Source organism: Cherax quadricarinatus, chromosome 44 (genome assembly GCF_038502225.1).
Source record: "Cherax quadricarinatus isolate ZL_2023a chromosome 44, ASM3850222v1, whole genome shotgun sequence".
NCBI classification, from domain to species: Eukaryota; Metazoa; Arthropoda; class Malacostraca; order Decapoda; family Parastacidae; genus Cherax; species Cherax quadricarinatus.
Genome location: NC_091335.1, coordinates 16,128,006 through 16,148,865, shown reverse-complemented (window position 1 = coordinate 16,148,865; position 20,860 = coordinate 16,128,006). Strand labels below are relative to the sequence as shown.

At 38.8% G+C, this 20,860-nt stretch overlaps 2 protein-coding genes across 9 annotated transcripts in view; one reads left to right on the top strand and one right to left on the bottom strand.

Moving 5' to 3' along the window:
* The window catches only part of LOC128697448 (facilitated trehalose transporter Tret1-2 homolog), a 50,923-nt gene extending 37,755 nt beyond the window's left edge, over nucleotides 1–13,168 (bottom strand). The window contains exons 1-5 of one of the 5 annotated variants that reach the window (XM_053789119.2): nucleotides 13,022–13,168; nucleotides 10,799–11,050; nucleotides 9,847–10,152; nucleotides 8,837–9,012; nucleotides 8,343–8,488 (exon numbers count right to left, since the gene is read on the bottom strand). In XM_053789119.2, the coding sequence (XP_053645094.2) occupies nucleotides 8,343–8,488; nucleotides 8,837–9,012; nucleotides 9,847–10,152; nucleotides 10,799–10,933 (763 nt within the window). In that variant the 5' untranslated portion in view covers nucleotides 10,934–11,050; nucleotides 13,022–13,168. The other 4 variants (XM_053789121.2, XM_053789118.2, XM_053789120.2 and 1 more) reach the window with 4 other exon arrangements.
* A 1,612-nt stretch (nucleotides 13,169–14,780) lies between these two features.
* The window catches only part of LOC128697449 (uncharacterized), a 28,726-nt gene continuing 22,646 nt past the window's right edge, over nucleotides 14,781–20,860 (top strand). For all 4 annotated transcript variants that reach the window (XM_053789123.2, XM_070094128.1, XM_070094126.1 and 1 more), the window contains exon 1: nucleotides 14,781–15,936. In XM_053789123.2, coding sequence (XP_053645098.1) covers nucleotides 14,847–15,479 — 633 coding nt within the window. In that variant the 5' untranslated portion in view covers nucleotides 14,781–14,846 and the 3' untranslated portion in view covers nucleotides 15,480–15,936. The remainder of the gene's footprint in view (nucleotides 15,937–20,860) is intronic.

Sequence of the window (20,860 nt, the reverse complement as noted above, 5' to 3'; positions counted from 1 at the left end):
CCATGTAGGGGGATGTGATAAGAAATATATTGGTGAGACAGCTAACCAGTGCCATGGTGAACACTAATACACATGCAACAGACACATTCTTAATAATGATTGAATAATACACAGGAATTCACAAGGGTATCTGAAGAGATGTAAAGATGCCAAGTTGGTCATGAAATTACCTTAATCATGGTTTCAGATACAATTACCCAAAACTCAGGTAGTTATAGTATCTCAGGAGTGATTGCCAAGCCGATTCTACCCTACCATACACACTGCACCAGCAGGCGATACGTGCTCAACATAAGAGCGAAAGAACTGAAGAGCACTGCAGGTCTTCTGGCCCATACAAGGCAGGTCCTTCTCATATCCAACTTTTTTCACCCATATTCATGTCTAACAAATTTTAAAGCTATCTAAAATGTTAGTTTCAATGACACTATTTGGCAGATTGTTCCATTAATCTACAACTCTGTTGCTAAACCAGTATGTTTGTATATCAATTCTAGGTAAATCTGAATTAATCCAACTTGAATCCAATGTCTTGAATTCTTTCTTGGTTATGTATTCTTAGTACGTACAAACTTTTAATCTTTCTTTAAATTCATCTTCCACTTGTATACTTCAATCATATCTCCCCTCATTCTGTCTTTCAAAAGAACATAGGTTCAGGGCTTTCAAACTAACTTCACTTGTACAATTACTTATATAGTAAATTTTGTAATTTTTTTATGCATGATTTCCAATCTTTTTATGCATTCTGTAAATACAGACGAGAAAGAACTGAGCTGAATGATCGAAGCAAGAACCTACTGATGTATACAGCTGTAGGATAGCCATTGGACCCCAGTTACTTATACTTCTTGATATAAATCCAAGTAGTTTGTTAGCCTTATTATGTATGCTTAGGTACCTCTGTCCTGGTTTCTGATTTCTGCATACCATGACTCTAAGGTCATGGTATGCATGATATGATTAAAGTCTACATCACCTAAATATAAGTGCGAGTGTTATCATTTCCAAGGATTAGGGCTGCACTTTTCCACCATGATACAACCTCCTTACCTGGATTACAATCAGCACTCATATTAATCCAGTTAGTGTCATCACTCTAAGTCTGTCCCAATAATTACTATACAACTAAAGTGTCAATACAATTATATTCTCTCTTCATACTAAATTTGCTGTTTTATTACCATGGAAAATTTTTTTTTTACTTAAAATTATCATTATATTTAATAATCTCATTTTACAACTTAATTATATTAAAGTTAACATTCAAATAGTAATCTAATGTCATACTTCTATATAAAATTATTTTAATTTTTTTTTGTCTGCCCAAACTGCTCTGCAAAACCAGTGATCTTCAAAAAAGTATGAAATAAATGCCACCTAATTTTATAACTATTCCATACATTTTAAAAATAAAATTTGTTTGAGTAGATTTAAAAATAGGTTGGACAAATATACGAGTCAGAAGGGTTGGGTTTGAGAAGAACAATTCTAGTAAGGGACAGCAGGTCTACTGGAATGCTTCTCTAATTTTATGATTTGTACATAAAATCAACAGACACAAAGAATGAAATTGTTTGGTGAAACAAGTAACTGAGGAAAAAAAAAATAGATTGAAAATATTTTCTACTGTATGTACAGATGTAGTGGCTGATTGAAAAAGACTGTTGGATAATGGTACAGTGGAACCTTCATTTTCACTTTTAACCCTTTCAGGGTTTCCGACATACTAGTACGTCTTACGCGCCAGGGTTATTGACGTACTAGTACGCGTAAATTCTAGCGCCTTCAAAACTAGCTCGAGAAAGCTGGTAGGCCTACATGTGAAAGAATGGGTCTATGTGATTAGTGTGCACAGTTTAAAAAAATCCTGCAGCACACAGTGCATGATGAGAAAAAAAAAATCTGACCGTGTTTTTGGCTTAAAACAGCGACTTTGCAGTGTATTTTCCTATGGTATTTATGGTTGTATTCTAGTTTTCCTGGTCTCATTTTATAGAATGCAAGACTATTACAGAAATTGAGATGATTTTAATTGGTTTCACGATGAAAAGTATCTTGAAATTGAGCTGAAAGTTGCAGAAATGTTTGATTTTTGCCAAAGTTCAAAAGCAAACAAATCATGCCATGTGTCCAATACACATCAACTGGTGAGTCTAATATTCTTTCACAAGTGCGCTGATATTATTTATACCATTTCTATATTAATGCAGTAGTCTGCATAACAGTAAATCCTTTTTTGTGAGAATAAAAATTCAAAGTGGAAAGCAAAAGAAATGTAAGAGGGGTGTGAGGATGTGACTAATGAACAGAGAAAATGTTATTTTAGTGCCAGGAATGTCTGTCTTGTTTAATCTGGACCCTATACAGAAATTGGCATCTTTTGAAATTTGTGTGAAATTGGCAAAATTGCCAATTTCTGACCACTTTATTGGATAGTTGAAATAGGTAAATGGGTGGGTTCTTGTACTCATTCGATAGAAAAAATGGAGTTCTAGCTAAATAGTTATGATTTTTGTTGACTAGTACATTGGAATTGATCGAAAATAGGGCTCAAATTGAGCGAAATCGCCAATGCGTAAACATCGAGACCACTAACTTCGCAAGCATAATTCCGTAAGTTTTCCATCAAATTTCATACTTTTGGTGTCATTATGCTCAGGAAAAGATTCTCTTAACATTTCATAAGAAAAATAATTTTTTTTTTTCAAAAAAATTTTCGACCCTGAGAACAAGTTTAGGAAAGGGCCTCTCGACCCTGAAAGGGTTAATTGGTTCCAGAGTCAGAGGAAAACCAAATTCGACAAAAACTAAAGCAATATTTCCCATAATAAATAATGTAAATCCAGACACCCAAAAGAGAACATATATAATTTTACCTACAGAAAACTATGAGAAATAAATATAAATGACTAATTTTAATGGATAAATTAACATTTAACTCACTATTACATACCTTTATTGAAGATTCTTGTTGGCATATGGAAGACAGCAAGGAGGGGAGAGGGAGGAGAATTTATTGTTTGGAAAGAGAATCCCATTCCATAAGGATTTCAGGTATCGAGTCCCTATCCGGGGTTACTTTCCTTCTTTGTCTTTTACTGGCACTAGGACCAGCTTGAGAGTCACTGTACCCCTGTCACACAAAAAATTTGTCCAGAGAGGTCTGTTTCTGGTGTCTCTAAGATTTGCCTAGAATGGGACAAGGCACTGTCATTGAACATGTTGTAGACACAGCTTGCAACAGCTTTGTTAGGGTGATAATTCTCCACAAAACTTTTCACTTCACTCCACTTTGCACAAATGTCCTTAATCACTGAAGGCGGCACATTGTCCCCTCTCTCTTTCTCTTCCTCTGAAGCAATTTCCTCAGCTGCGATCTGTTGCTGTTCCAGTTGAAGGTCTTGCAACTCTTCAGTGGTTAGCTCTTCCGTGTGGTCGTCCATCAACTCTTCCACATCCTGGCCACTCACATCCAACCTCATGGGCTTCTCCAATGCCACAAGAGATTCCACAACAGGCGTAGGGTTGTCAGGGTCAGCCTTAAACCCTTCAAAATCTTTCTCTTGGACACTTTCTTTGGCCCCCATGGTGGCTTATTTAGCAGTCCCACTCAATAAACAAGCTCAAAAAACAATGGATTACATTGGAACCCCGAGTTTCGAACTGCTCCCAACTTGATCAATTATGTAAGTGTATTATTGTAAGTGCTTTTGAAGGTGTATTTTTGGGGGTCTGAAATGGACTAATCTACTTTACATTATTCCTTATGGGAATAAATTCGTTCAGTAGCGGCACTCAAACAGCCTTCTGGAACGAAGAAAGTTCGAAACTCGGGGTTCCACTGTATTACGAAATGTTTCATATGAACACGCAGAGTAATGTTTACTCCATGAGAAACAAAGCCAGACTGACGCTTTGTGTGGGTCCGGGCAGGCACAGGCAGGCGGACGTGTTCAGGACGGTCGACAAAAACCAAGGTGACAAACGAAAACTAGGACAATAATTTGACGAAAAAAGTAGTCGAAAACCAAATTTGACAATAACCAGGGCAAACGAAAACCAAGGTTCCACCGTATATGTTGAATAATACATTGCCAGATAATGGATAATTTACTATACATATTTTCAAAATGCAACTCAAAATTCTTCCTGTCAAAGTCTCTGGAAGTCTTGCCTCTGTAAACAAAATTGCAATATTTTTTAAAGAATATAGTAAATAGTGCTATAATACTGAGTTATATTAAACAAATTATTGTACAGTATTACAAATAACAAGCCACAGTTCCAAAATTAACCAGTCTTTATTGTAATCTTGTTTTTGCAGGTAAAATCGCTTCAGAGCTAACACATTCATAAACTGGAACATTAGAAATAAAGCTCATACAGTACCTGGTCATACAGGCCTGGTCACAGACCGGGCCGCGGGGGCGTTGACCCCCGAAACTCTCTCCAGGTAAAACCTACATTCCCTGCCCTGTTAAATATTTGCTCCTGCATATTTTTCAGTTAATTTAAAACATTATATAGTATTGTATATAAACAGCTGAACAACGCGGGGGTTAGGGGTGCCGACCCTCCCTCCCCCTCTTCCTCTTCTGTGTGGTCGAAAATCCACATATAACTTTTGACTCCCCAAAATCTTAACTACTAATAGTCTACTGTTGACTGGAGGCCTTACCGATAACATAAACAGTCCATTAACACACATTTTGTATGCTGTATGTATTATATACTGTATTCTTACAATAAAGTAAGCTAGAGAAAAGAAAATGTTATTAAGAAAATCATAAGGAAGAGAAAATACATTTACAGAACATACTGTACTGTATTTATCGATACAATAAGTTTATATTGTTCACAAGATGAATTTTCTGTCTGTCAGTACCAACATCAGTATTGTTTTATATGATACAAAACACTGTAGATATTATATGTATTGCTAACACTAGGCATTGAAAATGGAAATATAATGTGAAAAAGCAGCAGTAATATGACAGAGTTATGGCAGCCTATTGTAATCGATATGACTGTTTCAAGGTAGCCTAGACTATACACTAATGAATAAATCAATAAAAAAAATTTGTGGCATACAGGATTATTGGCATTATTGGAAACATTGTTACAGTTAATTTTACGCATTTTTTTTTTTAACACGTCGGCCATTTCCCACCGAGGAAGTGTGACCCAAAAATAAAGAAAAAACTTTCATCATCATTCAACACTTTCACCATCACTCATACATAATCAGTATTTGCAGAGGCACTCAGATATGACAGTTTGGATGTCACTCCAAACAGCCACTCCTTTAAAATGCAGTCATTGTACTTCCCACCTACAGGACTCAAGTCTGGCTAACCGGTTTCCCTGAATCCCTTCACAAAATATTACCCTGCTCACACTCCAACAGCTCGTCAGGTCCCAAAAAACCATTCATCTCCATTCACTCCTATCATGTTCATGCATCCTCGCTTGTAGTTATGATTTAATATTCCATCTTTACATTTGTTTACATTTCTCTTGACTGTGAATGGTGCCATGTATGATCTGTGTTTTTGTGCACAAGTTTTGATCAATTTTAACTTTTTATAATAGATCTGTGTATATTTAATGGTAGTAAATGATAAAATAGATTAGTGTCTACATATCTTTTATGCAATCATGACAAACCTAGCTTTTTCTAAATTTTTTCAACATTTCTAGGCTACGCAGTTTGTCTGCGAGCTTTTCAAACTGTCGTAAATCTAAAAAAATTTCCCAATATATTTATTGAAAAAATCTGTATATAAGTGAACCTAAGCAATTCAAACCCATATTGTTCAAGGGTCAACTGTATACATATACATAGTGAAACTGGCTTTAAAAGGAGAAATTTCTTAACCTATGTGGCATTATAGTGTCTTGAATGACAACATACTGATGAGAACATAAGAAAGGAGGAACACTGCAGCAGGCCTGTTGGCCCATACTAGGCAGGTCCTTTACAATCCATCCCACTAACAAAACATTTGCCCAACCCAATGTTCAATGCTCCCCAAGAAATAAGGTCTGATAACTCTATCCACTCATTTGCAAGTCCCACTCAAATCCAACCCCTCCCACTCATATATTTATCCAACCTAAATTTGAAGCTACCTAAAGTCCTAGCCTCAATAACCCAACTAGGTAGACTGTTCCACTCATCAACTACCCTATTTCCAAACCAATACTTTCCTATGTCCTTTCTAAATCTAAACTTGACTAATTTAAATCCATTACTGCAGGTTCTCTCTTGGAGAGATATCCTCAAGACCTTATTAATATCCCCTTTATTAATACCTATCTTCCACTTATACACTTCGATCATGTCTCCCCTCATTCTTCGTCTAACAAGTGAATGTAATTTAAGAGTCTTCAATCTTTCTTCATAAGGAAGATTTCTAATGCTATGAATTAATTTAGTCATTCTATGCTGAATGTTTTCTAACGAATTTATGTCCATTCTGTAATATGGAGACCAGAACTGAGCTGCATAATCTAGGTGAGGCCTTACTAATGATGTATAAAGCTGCAGTATAACCTCTGGACTTCTGTTGCTTACACTTCTTGATATAAATCCCAATACAGTGGACCCCCGCTTAACGATCACCTCCCAATGCGACCAATTGTGTAAGTGTATTTATGTAAGTGCGTTTGTACGTGTATGTTTGGGGGTCTGAAATGAACTAATCTAATTCACAATATTCCTTATGGGAACAAATTCAGTCAGTACTGGCACCTGAACATACTTCTGGAATGAAAATATCGTTAACCGGGGGTCCACTGTAATCTATTTGCCCTATTACGAACTCTTAGGCACTACTGTCTTGGTTTAAGGTTACTGCTCATCATATAACCCCCAAGTCCTTTTCACAATCTGTATGGCTAAGTTCTACATTATTTAATTTATAAGTGCTAGGGTTATGGACACTCCCGAGCTTCAGAACCTTGCATTTATCTACGCTGAACTGCATCTGCCACTTTTCTGACCATATATTGAGTTTGTCTAAATCCTCCTGAAGTTCCCTGATATCTACGTTTGAATCAATTATCCTACCTATCTTTGTGTCATCGGCGAATTTGCTCATTTCACTAGTAATTCCCTCATCAAGATCATTGATATACATGTATATTATAAACAACAATGGGCCCAAGACTTATCCCTGTGGAATGCCACTTGTTACAGATCCCCACTTGGATTTAACCCCATTTATGGACACTCTCTGCTTCCTGTCTGTGAGCCATGACTCGATCCACGAGAGCACTTTTCCCCCAATGCCATGAGCTGCCACTTTCTTTAACAGTCTTTGGTGCGGAACTCTATCAAAAGCCTTACTAAAATCTAAGTAAATAATATCAAACGCTTTATCGTGATCAACAGCCTCAAAAGCTTTACTGAAGAAAGTTAATAAATTAGTTAGACAAGAACGGCCGCTCGTGAATCCATGCCGAGTATCATTAATCAAGCTATGCTTATTGAGACAGTTTCTTATAATCTCAGCCATAACTGACTCTAGTAACTTGCCCACAATTGAGGTCAGGCTTATTGGGTGGTAATTTGACGGTAACGATTTGTGCCTTGCTATCATGAAGTTAAATGCAAACAACTTATATCAATGATAATTTTTTTCATGAATGTAAAGGATTTTTTTAGACTGACTTATCATAATTAAAATAAGAAATTCTAACGTAAATCCACACATAATGCTTAAGAAAGTCTTTATGTGTGGCTGCCTTTTCAATTAATACTATAATACTTAAATTACCAGAACAAGCACAGGTATGACAATACTTCAAACTGTGGAATAAAGACGAATATAACATTTAAGACATTGAATTAGGAGGAGTGTTAACGCTGCAGTTTTATAGCTGTAGTCTAAGCATGCCTCTGGCAAGACAGTGATGGAGTGAATGATGAAAGTTTTTCTTTTTCGGGCCACCTTACCTTGGTGGAAAATGACCAATGTGTAACACTTAAGATGCTGAATTAGGAGGCAAACCACAGAATGGGTGGGGAGTGAACCTATGGCAAGAGAGTTAAAACTCCAGGCCAAAGGTTCAAACCCAACCTGTTCTTGGTTTGTTTGCAATCGTGTTATTATGATTTTGAGAGTCAATTAGGAGGCATTTTACCCAGTGGGTGCTTTATCAATTCAATGGATTGAAAAAGCCCCCAGTGGATAAAATGCCTCCTAATTAAATATCTTACATAATGCATTAGTCTTCATTCCATACTTAAATTGCTGTAAATAAAGGCTCTGAAGCTATTCCAATATATTTTGCAATTACTTGTACAGAAAAAATCTAGTGTTATAAAAAATTACCAAGCAGAGCTACAGTAAAGATGCCTATGTTGACCCCCAGTTGGACTACACAACTGAGAGCACCACGGACAGACGAGTGAGCAATTTCACTAATGTAAACTGGTGCCGCTGATGTTACAATGCCCAATGACACCCCAGTCAGAAACCTGCAACATATAAAAACAAAAGTATAGTTATTCAGTTTATTATAACGCAGTTAACAAATTTATTGGTTAATGCATGTGCATGCAAGCATGTGACAAATACTTTGTGGATAATTACTGTGACAGATATGTGCAACATATAAAGTAATGGTAAAGAGAATTAAGCACATGTATTGGATAAGGCATATGAATGCATACATGCATACATATGCATCATGCACTTACATATACTGTAGTTAGGTCATAGCTACTGAAATAATTGCTAATGTTGGCACTATTTTACCTGTTATAATCTCTCTAAATTAAAAAATAATCATTAAAACTTTGACCCTAATATGAATTTTTACATACCTGCCACCATACATCATATACACATCAGAAGCAGCACCAATCATTATCCAACCAACCAGGCGTGGAAAAGCAGAGGCTAAAACAGCACGTCTCCTGCCCTGGCTGATTACCCACGAAGAAACGAGAGCCCCAATACAAGCCCCAAGTAACAGTAGTGATCCCAGCCAGGATGCTTCCTGAAGATTAAAAGAAGGGAAAGGAAGGAATTCAGTTGATTTCTTAGGAAAAATAATGCATCCAAGATATAACTGTACATACATATATTCCGTTACAATTCTTAAATATAAATCCTTACACATCTTATCTTTTGTACTCTTTGGTACACCTTCGTTCTTTCCCATTCCAGTTAATTTTCTAGTGGGGGTCATTGATTTACTGGGTTTAAAGCCAAATGACTATATAATGGCTATTAAGGATGCACATAACCTGTACTCTGCCAGTCAGGAATATGTGGAGTGTAATCCATTTTAGGTATTAAACTCTGCATATACATATATAGTCTGTATAATGTTCATACACACCTCTCTGTGTATATAATCTTCATTTCCAATGTGAATTAAATAGGTCAATGTTAAGAAATAAATATAAATATACAACCATTCATGATAAAAAAAAATCTACCAGTATGTATCTATACCAGAGTTTTCTTTTATTTGCTTAGGCCTGCCTCAATGAAATTTAATTTCTTTAATCTATTAATCACAAAAGTCCTAACAAAACAATGACTAATATCCGCAAAATGGTGATGGTGATTTTCCTTCTTTGGGTTATCCTACCATGTCCAGTAAGTGATGAATGACACAAGGTCTAAGGGTAATTCAAGGGCATTTCTGAAATGCAGAACTGTTAATGCTGTGTTATAAGTTTGTGATTAAGAAATACAGCAGTGATTAGGAAGGACATTTACATTATTATTACATTAGAAAATAGCATATTTTAAAACAGCCAAATTACATAAAATCTTTCCTAATCACTGACAATTACAGTAGATTTTGCTTGTCTTTGCTTACCTCTTCGGTGAGGTACAAATCTATAAGTAGCTCCATCTCTGTTTCTCCACTCATTAGAACAGATAAACCATCAACCGAATCATTCTGATTTAAAAGGTGGCTTTCATTATTAGTAAGGAATTTTGTGTCGTTACTGAAATTGGGACTGACAGTGGTGTTAATGGTGCTGATGTCTGAGCTCACAGAAACATCAGTTAGGTTGTAGTAAGATGGTTCTTGAAGGAGGGTGGGTATAGCTGGAGAAGTGTACCCTTCCAGTACACCTCCAGAGAGAGTACTTAGTCCCATAACACATGCTGCTATTATCTGAAATAATGTCATTATTATTAGTCATGGGGAAGTGCTAAAACCCATAGTGGTCATACAGTGCCTGGGGAATGGGAGACAATCAGGTCTGAGTTAAGGAATGGGAGGGTACCTTCAATGTCTTGTTTCACACAACCTTGACCATCAAAGAACTCCCCTTAATGGGAACCTTACAATCAATATAACACTTACTCTTCACATAAAATAATGTCAAATTTGTAAATGTCATTCAAGAATATCCTCCAAGGAATTAGTATAAAAATATTTACTGTAAAAATATACCAAAGTACTGTGCTTTAATAAAAAGCTGATTACTTAAATATTTATGCTTCAATTTGTTCAAAAATGTCCAGCCATGTCTGGGTAAGAAATGGTCAGTGACAAAAAATTATATAAAAAGAAAATAAGAAAATACAGTGGACCCCCAGTTAACGATATTTTTTCATTGCAGAAGTATGTTCAGGTGCCAGTACTGACCGAATTTGTTCCCATAAGGAATATTGTGAAGTAGATTAGCCCATTTCAGACCCCCAAACGTACACGTACAAATGCACTTACATAAATACACTTGCATAACTGGTCGCACTGGGAGGTGATCGTTAAGCGGGGGTCCACTGTATATAAGAAAATATAATTTATTACAAACCTCAAACTTGTGAGTCAACGACTCTGCTCCTCCACCATGATTAACACCAGGATAAAGCTCATCAATGTGTACAGTTCTGTCTGGCACAACTACCACCACCTCTCCCTCATCCACACTGTTATCTTCTCTCATCATGATGCCTTGTGGCTATAGGAAAGCTGGAGATGTGCAAAAACCATAAAGGTATTGTGCACCATGCTCAGTTAGCTAAGCTTATGGAGTACTATACGAGACATGTTTCTATGCATAAACCTGCAATTATGATAACAATAGACCACAAAATTAATTAGGATGTTAAACATTTTACAACAAATTAAGATTTTTTCAACATACAGAATTTATCTTCTAGATTACTAAAAGTATGATCCAGAGAGCTGAGGAGGGGTTGTTGAGGTGGTTTAGACATTTAGAGAGGATGGTGCAAAATATAACTTGGAGGATGTATAAATCTGTAGTGGAAGGAAGGTGGCAGGAAAGGCTGGAGAGAAATGGTAAAGGAGGTTTTGATAAATTAGACACATATGCAACACTTGGATATCTTTATTGAGGAAACATTTCGCCACACAGTAGCTTCATCACTCCATACACAGAAGAATGTATGGACTGATGAAGCCACTGCATGGCGAAACGTTTCCTCAATAAAGATACTCAAGTGTTGCATGTGTGTATAATTTATCAAGTTGTCAGTTCTCTGAACCATTCATCCACAAAGGAGGTTTTGTATGTGTAGGGCTTGGACATCAAGCAGGCATGTGTGAGTGTGTCAGATAGCAGTGAATATAGGTAAATTTTTGGAAGGGACTTAATGAGCTGTTGGGGTGTGAGCAAGGTAACATTTGTGCTCAAAGAAGAACAGTAAAAAATTATACTGCTGCTTGTAAAGCTATTTGTAATTTCCTAAATAAAAGTGTCCTGTACTACACACACTCATTATAGTGATTGAGTTTGCAGCTAGCGTACAGATTAAAAATGTTTATGGTTACACAAGCAAGTTTTTTTTTTTATTTAAGTTTCATACATGTTTAAATTTTCACAATGATCTTATATTGGCCTGTACATATATTATGTAGAAATTGACCTTTGTCTTACTTTTTTGGGTTATCCTAGGTAATCTACACATGCTGCTATGTATGATAACTGTATGTATTTATGTGTACCTGTACCTTAATAAAAACTTACTTTCTTAACATAGGATTACCATGTAACTTATTTTCATTGGTATTTTCGTGTTATATATATAGTTACATAGGTAAATGTATACATAGTCTTTTCTTCTATCCCTAGTAACAATACAAAATAATACACGGGGCCCCATGGCCTGGTTGGCAAAGTTCTTGCTTCACACGCTGAGGGTCTGGGCTCAATTCCTGGCAAGGGTGGAAACATTAGACGCATTTCCTTACACCTGTTGGCCTGTTCACCTAGCAAGTAGGTACATGGGTGTTAGTTAACCGGTGTGGGTCACATCCTGGGGAACAAGATTGAGGACCCCAATGGAAATAAGACCCACTGCCTTCCTTGGGTTATCCTAAGTGGCTAACCCTCCGGGGTTAAAAATCCGAACAAAATCTTAACATGTATAGCACACAGCATTACTACAATTGAATTCAATATGTTTTCGTACATTAATTTACTTTTTACATAATCAAGCTCTCTTTTGAAGATATTACCCCAGGAAACTTGTTCAGCAACACTGGACGAATTGACATTGGACAATGTTTGACAACTGGTGCCCCGTGGCCTGGTGGCTAAAACTCTCACTTCACACGGCGAGGGTCTGAGTTCAATTCCCGGCGAGGGTAGAAACATTGGGCGTTTCTTTACACCGGTTGTCTATGTTCACCCATCAGTGAAATGGGTACCTGGGTGTTAGTCGACTGGTGTGGGTCGCATCCTGGGACAAAACTGACCTAATTTGCCCGAAATGCTCTGCATGACCAGGGGCTTTCTATATAGTAGTATGTCACTGATGTTTGCTAGGCCTGTATACCTTGTACATGTACTTGTAGTAAATAAAGTTATACCAGACACTGGTACCAAAGACTGAGTGTAACATTAATGAACACCAGGACACACTGATGGCCTCTAAGGTTATTAAACTGTGTTAACTTAAAAGATGCCTGACTGTTAATGACAATACGAGGGTTAATAAGTGTTACTTAACAACCACCACCACAACACAACACTCAAACACAACTACACAAGTAATGTTTACTTGACTACCTGCTGTTAGAACCTTCATGTTGACTCTGGCCTCGGCTTCCCCTTTGATAATGATCATGATAAAGTTCATTTATTTGAGGCATGCATATAATGTAGATAATTGTATTAATACAATAGTAGGCACAAAATAAAGTCACCAGTAATGAAATGCATTTCGGGCAATTAACAAAATGCTTACATGCTACTGAAGAACTAGATATAGCCTATTATGTAAGACAGTTAACTAATATCATAAGAACAGTAAGAAAGGTATCTAATGATAAATGGTAAGTGAATAAGTAAATTTATTTAGGAACATGTACACATAAATACAATTATACATATTATCAGACATAGTAACACGTGTAAATTACCTGTGTTAACCCAATAATTACAAAGCAGGTACCTGTTATTTAAAGCGGTTCAATGATCTTCAATTTTATGGGGCAATTTAATAGGGATAAAGATACACCAGGTTACTTAGATTACAATACAAATATAATAAGACAACATAAGTTACCAATTACGTATGGGAGTTTAAGAAAGACTGTAAGAACAGGGACAGAGTTGGAGGAAAACAGGTTTTGTTTGACAGCATATTGCTGCCTAGATTATATTAAGGAGATGAGATGGTTTTTAACAACAACTCTGAATCGACTGGCAGATAAAGAACCTCTGGAGACTTGAGGCAGACAGTTCCAGATTTTAAGACCAGTTTTTTACCAGTTTTTACGCAGGTTGAGTCAGACTCTGGGGATGTCAGAGGTTTTATTGTGTCTGACTTCTGTCGTAGCTGTCAATGAAGATTTTCAGTGAAAGGTTTATATGGGAATTGACTGTCCTCTCTCTCTCATTACCCCACCTTTCTCATAACCAATTTATGTAAATTGCCTCAAGGCACGAGTGAGATATCTTTCCGACTACATGACGAGTCATCAGTAAATAACTTCATTTCAGGATTACGTGACATTAACTGGCAGAGAGAGCTAACAGACAGCCACAGTATTCATCAATGTCAAATTCTTAAAAAAAATATATAACAGCCATTATCCAATTAAAATAAAGCACATCACAACAGAGACTAAACAGCCCATGGATTATGAAAAACAGTTTAGATTGGATCTAATAACAAAAGCATAGACAAAACGATACACGTCAATACTTACTAATCTAATACGGAAGTCTAAACAACTGATTTATGCAAGCAGATTTAATGAAATAAAAGGGAATATGAAAAAGACCTGGAAAAAGGGATGTGAATTATTATAATCAAGGGGAAGCGCTAAACCCGTAGGATTATACAGCGCCTGTGGGGGGATGTGGAAGGTATTCAGGTTTAATTCAGGAAACTGGAGCACAGATCCAATTCCCTAGATCAAGAGCTCCTCATCAGCATCAAGGAACCTTCCTTGAGGGGAAGAGGACATGAAAAACCTAGAAAATCGTCTCTGAAATTTTGGGATCTAGAAAATTGTCCAGAAACAGAGATATTACCTAAACGAAACCAGATTAACCTAACATCCAGACTGCAGACACTGCCAACAAATTTAATGTCTTTTTCTCTACTATAGGATCAAAACTAGCTAGCAAAATCCCAAACTCAAATACTCAGACGAAAGATTGCCTCACTAGAAATTACCCAAATACTCTATATGTAGATCCTATAGAAGTCTCACTCATTATTAAATCACAAAAAAATAAGGCAGTTAGTTTAACAACTTTAACAGAAACTATATATCATGCCAAGACAAAACCATTCTCATTTTCGTGTGTGAATCACTGAGCAGAGAGGAAGTGCGCTGCAGCTGCCATCTATACTGCACTAGTGGCAGCTTGTGTGCACAATATGGCGCTGGCTATTAAACGCAGAGTCAACACTGTGTGTATCGAATTGACCCGTGGAGCTGTGTCTAGGCCATCTACAACGTTGATATTGCCGGCAATTATTCGTGACACCTATGGTATTGCCAGTGAGGACTTATGTGGTGTGGCGGTGCATGGAGCGTCCAGGATTTTTGTGAAGTTCTGTCAGGCCAGTGTTTATGAGGCAGTGGTGGAGAGGTACCAGGATGTTACCTTAACGGTTAACCATTCAGTGTCTGTGAAGCTCAATGATGTGTCACGATATTATACATGGGTGAAAATCCGTAATGTGCCTTTTGAGGCCGATGAATCAGATCTCCGTGCAGCTTTCGAGAAATACGGCACAATACATACGGTGGGAAGGTGGTCTGAGAGGCTGTATGCAGGGATTCCTGAGGGAACCTTCACTCTGAAGATGACACTACGTCAACCGATCCCATCCTACGTCATCTTGGACGACTTCAAGAGCCAGGTGATGGTGTCATACACAGGGCAACAGCATACCTGTCATTTGTGTGGTGCGTATGATCATACTGCAGCTCAGTGTGAGCAACGACAGGACACCAGTGAACAAGAACAGCCACACACGGACGCCAGGGAGGAAAGTGCGGAGTAAGATCCGCCTTGTATGTCGTACCCCTGAAATGCTGAGCCTCTTTCAAACTGCTGCTGCCAGGGAGAGTATGACACAGCTGCGCCAAACAGACTGGAAACAATTTGTTTATGGTCTCAATGCTCACACCCCACTTAGCCGGGCATGGAGGGACATTAATAGAATTAAGGGTAACAGACCTGGTCAGATCGCGAACCTTCATCCCTTATATAGTGGGAATGAGTTAATCATTGCTTGGACTGCTACATCTAGCTATGGCAGTCTTCCCAGTGTCACACAGGCGAAATTAATGGACAAATATGATGCAAGGGAGAGACTGATTTGTTTTATGCTCAGCAAGGAAGATAACTGTAACTTTCCTTTCACTAATTTTGAACTTGATGCAGAACTAACAGCTTCACGTCACTTGGGGAGGATGGTATTACTTGCAACATACATAGATTGCTGTGTCGAGTACCAGGTAATCCTTTACTTAAATTATATAACATGAGCTATGTCACTGGGGAGCTCCCTAAATCATGGACCAACAACCTCGTTTCCCATTCCGAAGCCCAGTCAACAAAACTCATTTCGCCCAATATCACTTACTAGCTGCTCGTGTAAAACATTAGAAAGGATGATTCGTAATCGTCTCATGCACAGAATTAAGCCATTTTTGTCTCCCCGGTGGCATGGTTTCATGCATGGAAGGATCATTAGTGAACTTTCCAGAGTGGATGTTGGAGGATGGCTACCTGTCCAATAGAAAGTTGTCTGTGTTCCAGGAACATAGTGTAACTAAAAATGTTGAATTAGGAACCCCACGGGGGTGTGCTCAGTCCCACTCTATTCAATATTGCTGTATAGCCCTTGTGGTTTAGTGCTTCTTTTTGATTATAATAATCTATTCAATATTCTAATTAATGCTTTACTTAATGCTATGCCTTGCCAGCCCCATCATTATATGTTTAGTTTTCCTGATATAATGATTCACACCACCGGATTCTCCAACACCCAAAACATTCTTGACCCTTAAACGGTCCAAACGTATATATACGTTCTCTTGCATAGTGCCCCAAACGTATATATACATTTCCTTTGTCATTCATTCAACATTGGCACAATATGCCTGAGTTGCCTAGACATGAGAGAATTGGTGTGTGCACTCAGTGTGTTCCATATGAAAAAAATTTGGGGACACCTGGGTATCAAATGCTCTTTTTTTCCTATAAAAAAAATTCTCAAAAAATTAGGGGCACTGTGCGAGTGAACGTATATATACGTTTGGACCATTTAAGGGTTAATCATGTACTAGCCTCGTGTCAGGACCTGGGGTTGATAATCTTTACTGATAAAAACGGCGATACTCAACAGGAGTCCTCTTCGACAGAAAGGCACAGTTCGTCAGATCCAGTTGCATGATGGGTCTCTTCTAGAATATGTAAGCAGATACAGGTATCTAGGCTTTGAGGTCCCACTACTTGGACCTTTTGTAATGAGACTTTGTCTCCAATACAAAGAAAGGCTGAGAGCACTTAGAGTTGTGGCAGGTTTTCATCCCAGGTATGGAGCTAATGTTAAAATTGTGAAAATGATGTATCTTGCTTATATTAGATCATTAATTGACTATGCTACACCACTACTTGCACTCGTGTCTGACTGGAAGCTTGGAGGGCTGGAAAAACTGCAAAATGAAGCAATGAGGATCATCCTAGGATGCCCTCGTACTGCCAAAATTTTAAATATGCGGAAAGAACCTAATATTCCAAGCATTAGAGATCGTGTTACTGAAAGAAATATCCTCATTGGGGTCAATATGCTTAGGTAGCCCATTCAAACCCCTGCACAGAAGCCCTCCAAACTTTACTCAGCACTGGTGAACCGACCTCAGCATGAACCAGCTACATGATCTATGTCGTTAGGCAACAGAGGCACTTCCCTGCTCCATGGGATATTACTCCATTCCAAACTACCATGCCTCCATTTTCCCCCAGAACTCTTCTTAAATTACAACCAAAGCTTCGTCTTGAAGCCAGACAGGATGCCTTAAGCTGTATTGATAACTTAGTCACACAGAACACTGTCGGAAATTATTTACGTTGATGGTTCTGTTCACCAGTCCACTGGTGCAGCTGGTAGTGCTGCTGTCATACAGTGAATGCCCTCATAAAGTCACTGGAGCACGCATTAATAACTGGGCTTCTACCCTTCAAACAGAACTGTTTGCCATACTCCTTACACTCGGATGCATCCATGTATCCAAGATTGACACTTTAATTGTAACTGATTTTCTGTCATCCGTAAATGCTCTCAACTCATTAAGTACAAACTGTGGCATGCTTGTGTCAGAAGCCAGATATAGGTATAAGAAGATTGTGGACAGTGGAGTCAGAGTGCACATGCTATAGATTCCATCTCACATTGGTCTTCAGATGCATGATAGAACTGATGAATTGGCTAAGCTGTATGCTTTCAAAGAGGGAGTAGATTACAATCTTGGGTTGTTAGCAGTTTGAGAACAATTATATGAAAAGAACCTCAACTGAACTTTGACTTAAGACTTAGGGAGATTGACACAAGTCAGTTCATCTATCATCATTCCATCATGCAGGAGGCGCCACATGTCTATGGTGCATTCAACAAGATAAGCAGACTCTTGGATGTCACTGCTGCCCGGCTTCAGCTGGGTTACAAATATCTTTGGTTTAGAAAGACACGTAAGCAAACACTATAACATATTTATTAGAAAACGTTTCGGTCCTGGGACCTTGATCACAGAAGTGATCAAGGTCCCAGGACCGAAACGTTTTCTAATAAATATGTTAGTGTTTGCTTACGTGTCTTTCTAAACCAACTTGTCGGTATTTATTACCAAGGTTTATACGAATATCTTTGGCAGGTTAAATCACCACCACCAGATGTAGACCAAACGAAATGTAAACTTTGCCAGATGAACTGTTGTCACACCCTGTGTCACTATGTACTGGAGTGCAGTAAAATTAATGAATTTAGAGACTCCTCACTCAGAAATGTTTCAAGAAATAGCAAAGTATTTTATCCACAGTGGTATATTAGACCATTCTGGAGAAATACCCTGACTTTGCTAGCAGTAAGTAAAGCATTACCCCGTGTGTGTGTGTGTGTGTGTGTACTCACCTATTTGCTCACCTATTTGTGGTTGCAGGGGTCGAGTCACAGCTCCTGGCCCCGCCTCTTCGCTGATTGCTACTAGGTCCTCTCTCTCCCTGCCCCATGAGCTCTATCATACCTCGCCTTAAAACTATGTATGGTTCCTGCCTCCACCACATCACTTTCTAGGCTATTCCATGGCCTGACTACTCTATGACTGAAGAAATACTTCCTAACATCCCTTTGATTCATCTGAGTCTTCAACTTCCAATTGTGACCTCTTGTGTCTGTGTCCCATCTCTGGAACATCCCGTCTTTGTCCACCTCGTCTATTCCGCGCAGTATTTTATATGTCGTTATCATGTCTCCCCTGACCCTCCTGGCCTCCAGTGTCGTCAGGCCGATTTCCCTCAACCTTTCTTCATAGGACAATCCCCGTAGCTCTGGGACTAGTCTTGTTGCAAACCTTTGCACTTTCTCTAATTTCTTGACGTGCTTGACTAGGTGTGGATTCCAAACTGGTGCTGCATACTCCAGTATGGGCCTGACGTAGATGGTGTACAGAGTCTTAAACGAATCCTTACTGAGGTATCGGAACGCTATCCGTAGGTTTGCCAGGCGCCCGTATGCTGCAGCAGTTATCTGATTGATGTGCGCCTCAGGAGATATGCTCGGTGTTATACTCACCCCCAGATCTTTTTCCTTTAGTGAGGTTTGCAGTCTTTGGCCATCTAAACTATATTGTGTCTGCGGTCTTCTTTGCCCTTCCCCAATCTTCATGACTTTGCATTTGGCAGGGTTAAATTCAAGGAGCCAGTTGCTGGACCAGGCTTGTAGCCTGTCCAGATCTCTTTGTAGTCCTGCCTGATCCTCGTCCGATTCGATTCTTCTCATTAACTTCACATCGTCTGCAAACAAGGACACTTCTGAGTCTATCCCTTCCGTTATGTCGTTCACGTATACCAAGAACAGCACAGGTCCTAGGACTGACCCCTGTGGAACCCCGCTTGTCACAGGCGCCCACTCTGACACCTCGTCGCGTACCATGACTCGTTGTTTCCTCCCTGTCAGATATTCTCTGATCCATTGCAGTGCCTTTCCTGTTATGTGTGCCTGGTCCTCTAGCTTTTGCAGTAACCTCTTGTGAGGAACTGTGTCGAAAGCCTTCTTGCAGTCCAAAAATACGCAGTCGATCCACCCCTCTCTCTCTTGTCTTACTTCTGTCACCTTGTCATAAAACTCTAGTAGGTTTGTGACACAGGATTTTCCTTCCCTGAAACCGTGCTGGTTGTCAATTATACACTTGTTTCTTTCCAGGTGCTCCACCACTCTCCTCCTGATGATCTTCTCCATGACCTTGCATACTATACGTTAGAGATACAGGCCTGTAGTTTAGTGCCTCATGTCTGTCTCCCTTTTTTAAAAATTGGGACTACATTTGCCATTTTCCATACCTCAGGGGAGTTGCCCAGTTTCAAATGATGTGTTGAAGATCTTTGTTAATGGCTCACACAATATCTCTGCTCCCTCTTTAAGGACCCATGGAGAGATGTTGTCTAGGTCCCACCGCCTTTGAGGTGTCAAGTTCACATAGCAGCTTCTTCACCTCCTCCTTGGTTATATGTACCTCATCCAGCACTTGCTGGTGTGCCCCCCTGTTCTGATTTCTTGGAGTCCTACTGGTTTCCACTGTAAATACCTCTTTAAATCTTGTGTTGAGCTCCTGACATACCTCTGAGTCGTTTCTTGTGAATTCCCCATCACCCTTCCTCAGTCTGATTACCTGGTCCTTGACTGTTGTTTTCCTCCTGATGTGGCTGTACAACAGCTTCCGGGTCAGTCTTTACTTTTGATGCTATGTCATTTTCATATTGTCTCTGATCCCTTCTTATCTGTGCATATTACGTTTCTGGCTCTTGGACTGATTTCTTTATTTTCCTGAGTTCTCTGTCTTCTGTACCTTTTCCATTCTCTATACACCTAGTTTTTGCCTCCCTACACCTTTGGGTGAACCAAGGACTCGTTCTGTTCTTCCCATTATTTCTGTTTCCCTTGGGAACAAACCTCTCCTCTGCCTCCTTGCATTTTGTTGCTACATAGTCCATCATTTCTTGTACTGGTTTTCCTGTCAGTTCCCTCTCCCACTGAATGTCTTGAAGGAAGTTCCTCATGCCTGAGTAGTTCCCCCCTTTCGTAATTTGGTTTTTCCCAGCCTATTCCTGCTACTCTCTCCACTTGGAGCTCAACTATGTAGTCGAAGCACAGAACCACATGAT